At 36.5% G+C, this 15503-nt stretch overlaps 2 protein-coding genes across 3 annotated transcripts in view; one reads left to right on the top strand and one right to left on the bottom strand.

Moving 5' to 3' along the window:
- The window catches only part of csrnp3 (cysteine-serine-rich nuclear protein 3), a 264623-nt gene that overhangs the window by 188753 nt on the left and 60367 nt on the right, over positions 1 to 15503 (bottom strand). The gene's annotated exons all lie outside the window — the stretch shown is intronic.
- The window catches only part of galnt3 (UDP-N-acetyl-alpha-D-galactosamine:polypeptide N-acetylgalactosaminyltransferase 3 (GalNAc-T3)), a 19866-nt gene continuing 5629 nt past the window's right edge, over positions 1267 to 15503 (top strand). Inside the window, exons 1-7 of one of the 2 annotated variants that reach the window (XM_082174706.1) lie at positions 1267 to 1406; positions 3349 to 3928; positions 6348 to 6520; positions 10373 to 10522; positions 11555 to 11789; positions 12976 to 13093; positions 14394 to 14594. In XM_082174706.1, the coding sequence (XP_082030832.1) occupies positions 3429 to 3928; positions 6348 to 6520; positions 10373 to 10522; positions 11555 to 11789; positions 12976 to 13093; positions 14394 to 14594 (1377 nt within the window). In that variant the 5' untranslated portion in view covers positions 1267 to 1406; positions 3349 to 3428. Of the gene's footprint in view, positions 1407 to 2140; positions 2253 to 3348; positions 3929 to 6347; positions 6521 to 10372; positions 10523 to 11554; positions 11790 to 12975; positions 13094 to 14393; positions 14595 to 15503 lie in introns of those variants that run through there. The other variant, XM_082174705.1, reaches the window with a different exon arrangement.

Below are 15503 nucleotides of genomic sequence, written 5' to 3'. Positions count from 1 at the left end.
ATGGGTGACCTTTGACTGTTGTTATTATATCAGTTTCCTCCGAGGAGGCAAGGGAAGGCAGTGCCTCCTCAAAAAAATGGATGAGAAAATAACCCATTTTACAAAAATAAAACAACGCAAATATTACAAAATGTGACATTAGAAAGTGTATAAATCACTTGTTTTTAAAAAAAGGAAGTGTCCAACAGTGACAGCAGCAGGTGAAGTTACAGCGGGAGTCCGCGTCTCTCATGCCTCCTCTGATCCATTGAGTTTAATCCCTTGTGCGCTGGGTTTAGTGGGGGTAAATTGAGAATAAATGGGGGAGAGTCACATGAGAGGAGGCAATACCTCCATCGTGCTATGGTTGAATATCATTGGTTCGTGCGATAAACCCCGCCTCTTTTTCCCTTTTTTTTTTTTTTTGTTGTGAACAATCAGCTTAGTACATCATGTCTGTGACAGTGTTTACCAAGTTTGATGACTGATGAAAATAATTGGACTATTAAAAAAAACAGATGAACATTAGTTCACACTTATTATTGTTATATTATTTTGGAATACATGTAAAAATGCTTAAAAACACAAACTTGAGATTTTATATGTGATTTAAATAAAAAGAACATTAACATATATATAGCCTTAAATATAACAACTTGTAACAACATTGTTACAACAAAATGTAACAACATTAAGTTTAACTGGGACATGATTTTGCATTTTATTTATACAAAAAAAAAGTTTGGAATGTGCCTCCTCAATTATAAACACCACCTCGCGCGCGTGTGTGTGTGTTGTTTTTCTATCCCAGCGGGGTCTTCAACCTGAAAGCACACTGACTCATGGGGACTCGTGTCACCTTGGGATATTGGGACCATGAAGAAATAATTGTGTGTGTGTGTGTTTATTTTTAATTTTAATTTATGACAACATATATTCAATATGGCTGACAAAAATGATGATACTCTAAGTAGAAGAGGCTATCTTGCTTGTTTTTTTGTTTTTTTTTACTTTTATTACTACTTTACTTATATAGACAGGGATATTTTTTCTTCGAATTGGCCAAATATAATCTCTTAGATGTCGATTTTTGCAAGGTTTACAGAATAAACTTTTAGCTTATAGTGTTACGGTAAAGAATTTTAGTTGTGCAATAAATCCACATCAGCCTGATGTAAAAAAATAAACTTTGAGATACATAATCAGATGGCATATGTTCATAGCCTATGTCAACCTCCAGCAAGAGTCAGTCACAGTGGGAAGTTAAATGTCTAGTATCCTACAGATGAACACTGAGCCTCTCTGGTATTCTTCTCTTGTCCGGTTCGTGTCCGGTTTCTTTTCTTTGCTCTGCAAACACAGAAGCTCTTTATAAGTCCATGTGCATGGGGACCCGGTGATTAAAATCCTCAGGCTGAGCATGTCTGGTAAGTGTTTTCTACATCTACCATATATGTAATAGGGGTAATTTATTGAGGTAATATGTCTAAGTGAGTTTATCATTGTCGTGACATCCATCACTGATGTCGCGCGACGATTTCGCCTCAGTTATTCTGATGAACCGCAACACCTACTTTGAGACATGGAAATAGTTGAAGCCAGTTATCGGTTGTGGGTGAGTTAGGTTTGTGTAACATAAATATTATAGCTGTGATGTGGGGTGTGTAGCCTATTATTATAGGTCTGTCTTTACTAATTAATGCTTAAACACCCCCCAAAGGCAACACCGATTGCGCTCAGAAAATTACTGAAAAAGAGAAGAAAAAAAAGAAAGAATAGCATCTCGCACGCTGTTCCTTTCTTCTTGATTTTACGCGTTCCTGATCCGTGTCTCCTAACAACATCCCAGCGGAGGGCATGTCCGTGACAATCCAGTTTAAAAAAGAACAAAAAGTAGAATGTTCTTTTTTATAAATTATTCTTTTCACAAAGCTAAAAAAAAGTATGGAGGGTGCTCAAAATAAAGAAATTATGTCAAGTGCCATACAAATGCGTTTTTTAAAATGTTCCTCTTATAAATTGATCAACTTTCTCAGTGGAAGAGCAACTTTTCTTTTTAAATGTTGACGTTGCTGAACTCACCCTACAAGAGAATGAATGATGTGGCGTTTACGCACGCGTCACGCAAGCCCCGCCCCGTTTACCTGAAATACGCGCACCTGGATCCACGACGCGGAAGTCCTGTTGAGATTGCGCCACTTTGACATCGCCGGGACAGTCGTTGTTGAAGTTCTAAACTCTTTTGGATATGAACTGACATGAATTTTAAGTCGGTATGTCTTTCTGTTTCTTTACTGGACACTGATTCATAGTTTGGACAGATGGTGTTATTGTGCTATAATGATTAACCCTAAAATTACTCAAAATGATACATAAAGCAACATTTGTGGCATTAAATGGATTTTTATCTGTCATCCAGGAATACCTCACCATGTGAACTAATTGTTTTTACTTATATGGATTAAATGGTTTATTAAATATCATATTCATGTTCAGGTTTATATTTAGTTGGAAAGAAAGTAAATAGCAAAGTGTGGTTACACTTTATTTGAAGGTGTCTTTGTTACACTTTGTTATTAAATATCATATTCATGTTCAGGTTTATATTTAGTTGGAAAGAAAGTAAATAGCAAAGTGTAGTTACACTTTATTTTAAGATGTCTTTGTTACACTGTAATTATACATTTAAGTACTGAGTAATAAAGTAAATACTAAAGAACTACTGGTTCGGTTAGGGTTAGTTACATGTAATTATGCATCATTTATAGTTATTACTATAGTAACTCCATGTAACATATGTAACAATGACACTGAAATAAAATGTTACCCAAAGTGTTATTTGCTTTTCTCCAAATTTCTGTGACAACACTCCCCCATCTCGCATGTAAGTGGTCATTAAAATGTATTTTCATTGACAAAAAAGTGTTTTAGTAAAGAATATGCATCTAACTTTTGATTCACATTACGTTGGCTTACACATTATAAGGGGGGAAACCTTAACATACATTCTAGAGTTGAAAGAAAAAACTATTATGATAAATCAAATTTTTTTTATTTTATGTCTGTCTGATGTTTGTAATATGATTAATTCTTTTCCATTGGTTAAAAGTCCCAATTATCATTTGGAAAAGTTTTACCCCAAGGCAGTGTTGTTAAAGTAATTAAATTCACAAAATTACCTCTCATGTGAAGAATGATTTCCCAGCCACCTAAAAGAGGCTTAAATATCAAAGAAAATATTTATGTTGGATGTTCAGAAGCGGAGTTCCAGAGTTTTCCGTTCTCAAGCCAGTCGTCAGAAGTGTTTAAGTTGTTGGCAGTGCTCTGCAGTGTCATCTTTTAGTGCTCACCTTTCTCTCCCGTTCTCAGGTTGGACAGGCGGTGATGTTTGGCACAGAGAGCGTGTCAGGTGAAGCATTGTTTCCCACTCTCTGAACTCCTTCAGAAGAATGCCACTGTTCCGCAGGCTCATGCGCAGACGGCTGCACCCATGGAAGCTCGCCATCGTGGCTTTAGTGTTCGTGACTTTCCTGTTTCTGATGCAGCGAGAGGTGGTCAGCCAGGGCAACCCCCAGGACGAACCCTGGCTCAAAGGGATAGTGGAGAAACGGGATGGCGTTCTCGGGATGGTGATTGGGGCGGTGAATAACTTCCGGGACGCTATGCCAAAGATGCAGATCAAAGCTCCCGTGAGGCAGCAGGAGCGCGAGGGCAGTCCGGCCTGTCTATCCGGATACTACACGACCGCTGAACTACGACCGGTCCTGGAAAGGCCACAGCAAAACCCCAGCGCCCCAGGGGCTTCTGGGAAGGCTTTTCACACTGACAATCTGGGCTCGTTGGAGCAAAAAGAGAAGGAGAGAGGAGAGGAGAAGCACTGCTTTAACTTGTACGCCAGTGATCGGATCTCTCTGAGCAGAGACCTCGGCCCTGATACCAGACCTCCAGAGTACGTACCACCGGTTTGCTTTGTGTTTGTCTTTCAGTTATAGCAGCATTTGATTGAGTGAGAGGTTAGTCAGACTACTGGACAGGATATTTGTATTGTCTTAATGTATTATCTGTCTCTTTCATATTTAAATATTCAGGGTTTCCACAGAAATATCAGGGAATTTTGCAGCGACATCTCTTCTCTTCTCTGATGAGTGGTTACTGGGGTGAGGGCGGGACAACCAACCTGTCAATCACATGAGATCCACCAATAGCAAACCACAACCATCCAATCAATTACAGATGACAAAATCAAGTCCCGCCCTACATTTTTGTCTAGTTTCACTCGTCACAATAGGGAAGAAAATACTATCGCAGCTTCAGTTTCATGCCAACTTTAATGGTTTAATCTGCTGGATATTGCGCTCATTCGTGAAACATGAGAAAAACAGATGTGATTGAAGAATTTTTGCATAAATTCTCACTTTCAGCTCAATTAAAGTATTTATGCAAGAATTCCATTCTTGCATAAATACTTTAATTGAGCTGAAAGTGAGAATTTATGCAAAAATTCTTCAATCACATGTTTGAACCAATGCATTGGTTAATGTTTTTCATAAAAACTTTTTAGTACATTTTTTTTTTAATATGTTTTTTCATGTTTCATAAAAACAGCCCTGTGAATGAAGTCTCTAGAGAAATTATTTTTAAAACAAGAATCATCCAATAGTCATCGCCTACTGGAAAAGTCATGTAGAAGTGGAGATTCATTAGTCAAAAAGTGTGGGAATCCTTACTATTGTAAATGTTCAGCTGAAAGGAATGATATTTTAGAAAATAGGCGTGTTGAAACTCTAGTAAACATTTTAGAGGGTCCTTGTGCAAAACTGAAACTCAAAAGTGTGATCTGTTTTTTGCTGAATCAGCTTCTGATGTGGGTTATGGAGTGCTGAACCCAAAACCAAAAATAAATAAATAAATAAATAACATAAGAAGAAAACCTTGTAAATTCGAAATGGTATAATTCCATTGCATATACTGTACAGTGCACAAGTCTAAGACTTCTATTTAACATTATACTAATTTAAAACATTTTTTAATATCTAGCCATTTTTATGTGGCAGTTTTGTTCTTTTATACATTCGCTATATATATATATATATTTGTACGTGTCACATGATCAGTGTCAATCATTTACTTGATTAGTCACCTACAAATAGTGCAGAATCTAAAATATTTCTTATTTTTCATGTCATAGTGTTTCTTTACTTGACATTTTTCAAAATACTTTATACAAGAATGTTTGTTTGCATATAATCTAGAGCAGAATTGATTTCTCTGTCTGGATAATCAGTGGCTCTGTGAAACTACAGACTATAGCTTTTCTCCTCAGACAAGTTATTTAAACACGTCTATGCAGATATTGTGACTAATTACAGACTGAGACAAAGATGAGCTTTTCTCTAATTAAACACGTTTGTTCTTGCCCGGATATACACAAATTCCTATCGCTCATTGTTTTACAAAGTGTCTCACAACACATAATTAGTCAACTGAAAAATAACATCCAGACAAGGCCTGGTAGTAAAATAAGAATCTAGTTAAAATAATTCAAATATGCACCAATATAAAAATACATAGTAGAGAAATATCAGTTGCACTTTATTTTACAGTACGTGCTTACAAGAAAGTACTGGTTAATATAAGGTAACTACATGGGTTAAGGTTAGGTTTAGGTGTAGGTTCAGGGTTAGTTATTACCCAGTTATTGTAATCACTAAAATAAGTACATAGCATGTACATGTGACTAACAGGACTGTAAAATAAAGTGCTACACAAATATCTTAAATAAAATGTTTTAACACATGTACAGTAATTCTATGCCAAAACAAATCCTGAGAGATAATGGAAATGAAATGTTGAGTCAGTGTTGAACTGATTAATTGAAATTGGCAGTTTAATCTGACTCACAGAAATGAATCAAACTTTCCTTTTCTTTTCTAATGCTGGTTTTGCTACAATCGTAGGTGTTATTTTAGTCTAATTGAGATACTATTATAGTTTAGTTCATATATGGAGGTGTTTTAAAAAAAAAAAGTTAGTTTTAGTAATTTTGTTGTGTGTTTTTGACATTTTTATTAGTTCGATTTTTTTATATATATAGACAGTAAATAGAGTTTATTAATTTTTATTTCAGTTTTAGTTATTTTAGTATGCCTTGTTATTTTTTTTTTTTTTTATTTTTTTTAATTTAATTTTTAATTTATTTTTTTTTAATTTAAATGTATTTATTTTTTTTAAAAAAATTTAAGTTCATGTTTATTTTATTTCAAGTAATGAAAGTGTTCTAGAAAAAGTTTTAGTCTTTCGGAAAATGAATGGCCAAACAGTCGTATTGAGTAAAATCCCCTCTTTCCTTCATATTTTCCCTCTCTCAGATGCATCGAGCAGACGTTCCGGCGCTGTCCGCCCCTGCCGACCACAAGCGTGATCATCGTGTTCCACAATGAAGCGTGGAGTACGTTACTGCGGACCGTCTACAGCGTCCTGCACACCTCTCCTGCTCTGCTCCTCAAAGAGATCATCCTCGTGGATGACGCCAGCGCTGACGGTAACTCACCTCAAGCCTGCGGTCCCTCGAGACCATCATGTGCTTTAATGGGCGTCCGGTTTCACTCAAGCAACCCGTTTTACAGAATTCTTGTAGGCCTGCTGACACCTGGCCGCTTGTTACTACGGGAAGCAGAGCTGTTTGGGAATGTTCTCAGAGGAGTTTTGCTCGGTCAGTGAGATATAAGGGGGGGGTATCAGTGGACTCTTAAAAAACAGATCTGTGACAGGCGGACCAGGAAAATGAGCATTAGAGCGACTGGTTTTCCGAACTGGTTTTACTTCAGGAGCCATATTTGACATTAGACCTCAAGTGGCTCAACATTGGTAAAAAAAAAGAAAGAAATGTTTTTAAAATCAAACCTTGCAATTTTTTGCAGCATTAATTTTGGCAGTATGCAAAATAATTGTTATAATTAAGTTAAGTTTCTTGAGTTTCAATGGATTCATGTTCTCAGCAACTAAAACAAACACACAGTGTGTATCCTCGCTGTGACTCGTGTTTAAAGGCATAGTTCATTCAAAAATGATAATTCTGCCAGTAATTACTCACACGGATGTCGTTCCAAGGTCGTAAGACTTTTGTTCATCTTCAGAACAGAAATTAAGATATTTTTTATGTAATCTCAGAGATATGTCCCTCCATTGACAGCTACACAACTAATACTTTGATGCCTCAAAAAGTTCATTAAGAGATCATAAAAATAATCCCATATGAATTGAGCGGTTTAGTCCAGATTTTCTGAAGTGACTCGATCGCTTTATATGATGAACAGATTAAATTTAGGCTTTTATTCACATAACTATTTATATCATTCATCAACACACACATCAGTTGTGGTAAACAGAAGCTCAAGCATGTTCACTTGACGTGTAAGAACCAATGAGGTTCATTCTCGTGTTACGCATCCCGTTTGAGCTTCAGCAAGAACCAATGAGGTTCATTCTCGCGTTACGCATCACGTTTGAGCTTCAGCAAGAACCAATGAGGTTTGTTCTTGCGTGTCAAGCAGATTTGGTTGAGCTTGTTTATGTTCGCTGATCAATGTTAAATGTGAATAAAAGACTGAATAAAATCGGTTCATCATATAAAGCGATAGTCTCTTCAAAAACTGTGGACTAAATCACTCGATTCAAATGGATTAGTTTTATGATCTCTTTATGAACTTTTTGAAGCATCAAAGTTTCAGTTGTGTAGCTGTCAATGGAGGGACAGAAATCTCTCAGATTTCATTAAAAAGATCTTCATTTGTGTTTCAAAGATGAACGAAAGTCTGGAACAATATGAGCGTGAGTAATTAATGACAGAATTTTCATTTTTGGGTGAACTAACCCTTTAATGTAGTCTGGTTTCTTTCACATTGTGTAGTTTTGATCATGGTTTTTGAGGATGATGGACCTGACAAATTTTGACTGACTTGCAGAAGAATTTGCACCAAAATACCATAGCGTTTGATTGGGCACATTTTTTTTTACAGCAACAACAAAAGACAAATAAAGCAATTGCTTTCCGAAATATGCACAATTACACTGCTGTTGGTAAGATTTTTTAAAAACAATTTCAAAAGAGGTCTCTTGTGCTCACCGTGGCTGAATTAATCTGATCAAAAATACAGTAATTAGTCTTCAGTGTCACATGATCCTTCAGAAATCATTCTCATATGCTGATTTGCTGCTCAAGCACAACATTTCTGATTATTAGCAGGTTTATTATTATATGTTGAAATATCCAATTTTTATGGAAACCATGATACTTTTTTCAGGATTCTTTCAGACGTTAGAAAGAACAGCATTTTTCCAAAATAGAATTCTTTTGTAACATTCTAAATGTCTTTACTGATAGTTTTTTTGATCAATTTAGTGCATCCTTGCCAAATAAAAGTATTGCTTTCTAAAAAAAAAAAAAAAAAAAAAATTCTTACTGACCCCAGACAATTGAATAATAGTCTAAATAGTTGCGTTTGGTTATTTGAATTTAGCATTGATTTTCAGATCAAAACAAACCAGATATGCATTTTTTGGGTTGAGAACCACTGCACTAGTATAAGCATCTATCCGTTGCCCTGGTTGAGTCCCGCAGGGAATGAACTTTCTCTCTTGGCAGCCCGCCAGTGTGAGGAATGAAAGCCAGGGAATTGGCTTTCAACTATTCCTTTACGCTCCCTCTTCTTTTAATTACACCCTCCGTCTCTCCTTCTCAAGCAGTTCCAGCTTCCGCTGAGAAAGACCAGTCTTCTGTGTGTTGACCCCTGCCCTCAGAGGCAGCCAAAACCTATAGGACGTCCCGCAGCGCCGCTGTGAATCATTTCAGCTGCTTTCAGCAGGCTTGTGTTTTACACCTTTACTCTTAAATGATTCTGAAGAGGATAATACATATTATGTGATATCATAAATCATACTGTCTGTGTTGGGAAAGCTACTCTTAAACTGCAGCGTCCCAAGCAACTCATAATTTAAAGTAGTTAAATGGTCAAGCAACCCTCCCTGCTGAGAATAAAAAAAGACTAAGGTGTTGAAAAAGACTAATCCTGGTCTGGTGCAATGGTTTATGGGGGTTTCGCCCCCATAAACCATTTATCATTCAGTCATTTTGAATGATTTCGATTCAGTTTAGTGCTGTTAGTTTGTGCAGAAATGATACACTTCTGTTTGACGTTACTGTATTCATCACTATTTTTAGCTAGTTACTCCTCAGTTCTGTATAATATATAATATTATGCCAAAGTGCTGGTCGGTGGCTTTGCCCTGAGGGCTGCTGGGAACTGCAGACTCATGAAAGGAGATATTTATGCTTAATGAATACGTACACACCCATATCTACTAGATTAAAGGTACTGCTTGTGCTTTGTCCTGCTCTTTTAGATATATTATTAAATCTTTTATCCCAGCATACTGAATCTAAGACATATCCTGACAGAATACTGAATCAGTTTGAAGGCAAAATGTTAGACGTTTAACCATATGCAGTAACATTTAGAAGTTAAAAGAGCACCGACTGACATGATATAAATAAAACGACTCTGAAATCGGTTTCAAAAACTAGTGAACAGCTTTGATTTGACCTCATACTGACTACATAGGCAGCTGCCTTCTAAGGGAGCATGCAAACCGAAGGGACATGCTTTTATGCATATGCTTGATATTAATAGAAATACTTGAATAAGCATTATAGTGCTCACACACATATTAAATATACACTACCGTTTAGAAGTTTGGATTTGGTACGATTTTTTTTTTGTGACAGAGGTCTTTTATGCTCAGCAAGGCTTCATTTATTTGATCAAAAATACATAAAAAAAGCAGTAATATTATTGCAATTCAAAATAACAGTTTTTAATATGAATTTATTTTAAAATGTAATTTATTCCTGCGATGCAAAGCTGAATTTTCAGCATCATTACGCAGCTGCTCAAGAAAAAAATTCTTATTATCATTGTTGAAAACAGCTGTTTTATATTTTGGTGGAAACTGACACTCTTTTCAGGATTCTTTGATGAATAAGACGTTTAAAAGAACAGCATTTATTTAAAATAAAATAAAATTGTAACATAAATGTCTTTACTGTCAATTTTGATCAATGTAATACATCCTTGCTGAATAACAGTATTCTTTTCTTTAAAAAAAAAATCTTAGATCTTAGAAGCCACAAAATATTACATTTTTATAACAGACATTTCTCCCATTTCATCTTCCATCTGTATGCATTTTGTACTGAGCTTGTTGCAATGCATTCTGTTATTCCCTTCTCTGTGAAAGCATGCATGCCTTAGAATTTTGCGTAAAGAATGTTTAACAATTATTGATCGAAATTTTTTATTGTTTTTAATTGTTTTGACTTTTCTGTTTCTCACAGAGCGACTAAAGGACGAACTGGACGAGTATCTGAAACAGCTGCACATCGTCCGCGTGGTCCGCCAGCGTGAGCGAAAGGGCCTGATCACTGCCCGGCTCCTCGGGGCCTCCGTGGCCACAGGGGACACGCTCACCTTCCTGGATGCCCACTGTGAGTAGCCAAACTCTGGCATGCGAAATCACTGAGTTATATGAGCGACTTGCCATTTTAAAGAGCAAATCACTCCCACTCAAGTTGCTGGATTCACATTAATAGGGTTTGTGTCTTAATAAAAACATACTCTTTATAACAAGCCTGTGGTCAGTTAGAGCTGCTCTGCGCTGGAAAGAATCTGATGCTTTTTTAATTTCGTCTGAGTTTAGGCTTGTTAAACATTCATGATGTTATTTAGACCGTGTTTGCGTCCTCCGCTGGTGTGGCTGACTGGGGTACGATCAGGCAGAATGCAACAATTTGCTCAAATTGATTTAGAACACAGTCTTATTTATTCATAACGGCTGTGTTTATTCATCTGAGTGTTGTAAGTAAATACGTTCAAGTAAATGAGAGTAAGAGGGGATGATTTAGCCTAAGGATTGGAAATACTCTATGCAAGTTTGCAAACTTAAAGAGGCCATATTATGCGCAAAGTCTTGATCTATATTTTTGGGCTCTACTAGAATAGGTTTAATGCTTGAATGTTCAAAAAACACATTATTTTCCCCATATCTGACATTATTGCAGCACCTCTCTTCCTGGTCTGTCAGTAACGCTCTGTTTAGTTCCTGTTTCCATTAAGCCCCTCCTTCTCAAAAGCACACTGTGCTCTGATTGGTTGGCTGGACCAGTGTGTTGTGATTGGTCCATCGCTTCAGCGTGTTTCTGAAATGTCCCGCCCCTTACCATAACCGCAAGTTTCAACACACTACTAACTAACTCAACCAGGCTCCGCCCCTTTATTCTGTGTATGCCTTTGCCGGGAATTATTTAAATGAGGAATATTCCCGGAATATAAACTCAAGACTACAATGGGGGCGTTTCAGGGAGTCCAGAAACAATGACACTGATATAATATGGACTTTGTTCTTTGTAACTTCGTAGACCCTTTTCACGCTCATGACATTTTGTAAAACCATAATAGGTCCTCTTTGATTTCTCAGACTTCTCAAGATGCTTCAGCTTTATCATGCTTCATTTGTTTAGGTGAATGTTTCCACGGATGGCTTGAGCCGCTGCTGGCCAGGATAGCGGAGAACTCCACTGCCGTAGTGAGTCCTGACATCACCACCATTGACCTGAACACGTTTGAGTTCATGAAACCCTCACCGTACGGACAGCACCATAACCGGGGGAATTTCGACTGGGGCCTGTCCTTCGGCTGGGAAACCCTTCCAGATCATGAGAAACAGAGGCGCAAAGATGAGACATACCCAATTAAGTAAGGAAACATTAAGCTTTACAATAAAGTAGGGGTGTAACGGTTCTCTGTAAAAAAAAAACGAACCGTACCGCTCTCCACCCACGGTTCGGCACGCGCTTGCACCGCGGCTCATCTAAAATCTGACGACGCATACGCATCTATAATATGGTTTGCTGAAAATAACAATGCGTATGCAATGAGTTAAGCTAATGCTTCTGTCGATGGACACGCATGCGCGCACATGGAAAGCTCGCAAATATTGAGTTCTCTTATGTCAACATGCCCATCTTGGCGAGTATCCTAGCAAACATAGTAGGTAAACGTAAACAGTGGAGAAAGAGTGCATGTGTCTTGCATTATTCCATGCATTTTCTTAAAGTGACAGCAGCCTAATATTCCTGCTGTTTGTGTTTTTAATGTTAATCAAACAACAAAAGACAATGAAATCACCCACTGCTCTTGACTGAATTGCTTTTGTAACCTTAAAAATTATGAATCTTTATTTCATTTCTACAGTGGAGATTATATGCATCTCTCTCTCTCTATATATATATCAAATGCAGTTGTTTTACATTTGATTACTTTATTCAATTATACCTGAAAACTACTGTTGGAAACCTGAAAAACCTGAGAAGCACAGTTTAATTTATTTGTATCATTTGCTCTATTGTATTTATTTGTGCTGTTGCTTGTAGTTTGATCATTTGTTCTTATTTTCTTTATTTTTAATTGACAGTAGTCCTTTTTTCCCTGAACATAGCGCATACTGAACCGTACCGAAACCGTGACCCTAAAACCGTGATACAAACCAAACCGTGAGTAATTTGAACCATTACCCCCCTACAATAAAGGAATTATTCAGCCAAAAATGAAAACTATTTACTCATACCATGACTTTCACAATCCATAAGGTTTGGAACAACATGACTATTCCTTAGATGCTTTTACTGAAAGATTAAATAGATTTGATAATACTCAGAAGTGAATTGTTTGTTTTCCATTAAATGCTTTTATTATCCACACACACACACACACACACACACACACACACACACACACACACACACACACACACACACACACACACACACACACACACACACACACACAAAAAAACCCCCCACACATTTCAGTCATTTTCTATCTAATGAAAAACATTCAAAGCAGAGAAACATTTACACTTTAATCGCATTTGTCCTCGCAGGACGCCAACGTTCGCAGGGGGATTGTTCTCCATATCCAGAGATTACTTCTACCATGTAGGAAGCTATGATGAGGAGATGGAGATTTGGGGAGGAGAAAATATTGAAATGTCCTTCAGGGTGAGTCAAAATTCATGTTACACAGTCCTTGTTTATGAACATCTTTAGGTCGTTCTTTGCACATACACACAACCGTTCAAAAGTTAAGAAATTAATAGTTTTATTCAGAAAGGACACATTTAATTGTTCAAAAGTGACAGTAAAGACATTTACAATGTTACAAAAGATTTGTGTTTCAAATAAACTCTGCAAACTTTTGAATGGTAGTGTATATTGATTGTCAACCTTGAATGAAGCGAGACTGATTTCTGCATTTGCAATGTAATGGATCAAACACTTTTAGAGATTCACGGCAAGAAAATTATATTAAGTTTTGTCTTTTATTGTAATTGCTTGGTATCTAAATGTTCTTTAGTTATTTGAGAAATTACCACATTAACTGTTAAATTAAGTAGAAGATGTGTGTATGTAACTTAAATGTAAGGGATACTTCACCGATTAGCATTAAGCTTTAATAAGAAACCCGGTAGTATTTTCAAGTGACTGTGCTTCCCTCCCTCATGTCCCCCTGAGACGAGAGATGTATTGTGTGTCTGGAAAAAAAACTCAGATGACGCAAAAATCGTCATTTATCGTCATCAGAGGCTTTTTTGTCCAGAGTTGAGAGACTCCAGCCAGTAGGAGGAGCTCGTTCCGCATGTGTTCAACCCGCCCATAGGGGGATCTCACCATAAAACGCCGTCTTTTCAGTTTCGAGTCGACTAGTAGCCTAGCTGTATCATTTCTCCCGATACTGCCCTCTGTAACCGGTGGGCGTGGCTTGGGAGTGGCCTTGTAGGACTGGGAATGGGAATGTTGTGCATTCTGGGAGCAAGTGCATTCTGGGAGTTGTTGTCTTTCATCCACATGAGCCAAAAATACATTTTCTGGCTTTTCTCAGTCTAGAAGGCACCAACTTCTAAAATAATTTCACATTTCTACTACATAAATTACCCAATTTAAATACACATTCATCTTTCCAGTGGTGAAATATCCTTTTAAATTCACATTAACTTACTTTTGTAGGGACTTTTGTGAACATTTAAGTGGTGATGCAAATGAATCATTGAGTCAGAATTTTGAATCTATTCATGGAAATGAATCAATTTCCAACTCTAATGGCATTTCCGCTTTACAAGTTTAAATCAGTGACTATACAAAAGCAAGGATTGGGAAACTAGTTAAACAACACTGTCTTTATTTAAAAATGTGTCCATGAAGTTTCCTAATGTGTGTGTATTGGATAAATAAAGCTCTTCCTTTTCCTCTCATTAATTGAGGCTGTTTTCTGTAGTCTTGACCTCCTGCTCTCGTCCTTCAGGTGTGGCAGTGCGGCGGGCAGCTGGAGATCATCCCCTGTTCGGTCGTTGGTCACGTGTTTCGCACTAAGAGTCCGCACACCTTCCCCAAAGGCACGCAGGTGATCGCTCGCAACCAGGTGCGTCTGGCTGAGGTCTGGATGGATGACTTTAAAGAGATCTTCTACCGGAGGAACCAGCAGGCCGCTCAAATCGCCAAAGAGGTACAGCTCCCAACATTCCCAGTCCCTCATTATCGTAACATTTCCAATAAGAGACTGTAAAGGTTTAGTTGTAGTGAGCATCTGAATGTCACCAAGGCTAGTGTGTTGCTCCCAACATTTGAAGAGATCTCCCAGTTTTTCCCAACTGACCAATAAAATAAAGGCTAATATATGTATATTAATAATACATATTACTGCTTATTAATAGTTAGTAAGGTAGTTGTTAAGTTTAGGTATTGGGTGGGATAAAGGGATGTAGAATATAGTCATGTAGAATAAGGCATTAATATGTGCTTTATAAGTACTAGTAAACAGCCAATAATATGTGTATAGTCTTTTTGAAAAAGTTTTTTTTTAAGTCTTAAGATTTAAAAAGCTGATAAAATAAATTCTTTTATTCATATAAAAATTTGATAGTTTAAATTTCATTTAATTTTTAATGTTTTAAATTATTTAAATGTATTATTATAATATAAATATTTAATTATTGAATTTATGTATCCTTTTAAATAAAGGAAAAAGGCTAATGATCAAAATAAATAAATAATGATAATAATAATAATAGTAATATAATAAAACTATAAATACAATTAAAAATTTAAATAAAAAATACAACTTTTTATTAATTATTTTAATTAAATATTTTTTAATAATTTACATTATTTTTATTAAAAAATTTTTACAAATAAAATATTTTATTTAATTAGAATGAAATTTAATAAATGTATTTGTTTATTTCATAATTTATTATATTTTAATATTTTATAAATAGCTTTATTTGATTTACCTAAATAATTAAACTGCCACAGTTGTGTTAGACGAATGGATTTCCTGCATTTGTTTGCTGGGATCGTGGAGTTAAGAGTTATGAGACTAAAGGCCTTTCATTGCCCTGGTCTTCTGCGAACT

This window comes from Leuciscus leuciscus (genome assembly GCF_965113295.1).
Source record: "Leuciscus leuciscus genome assembly, chromosome: 7".
Classification (NCBI taxonomy): domain Eukaryota; kingdom Metazoa; phylum Chordata; class Actinopteri; order Cypriniformes; family Leuciscidae; genus Leuciscus; species Leuciscus leuciscus.
This window is presented reverse-complemented; position numbering and strand designations above follow the sequence as displayed.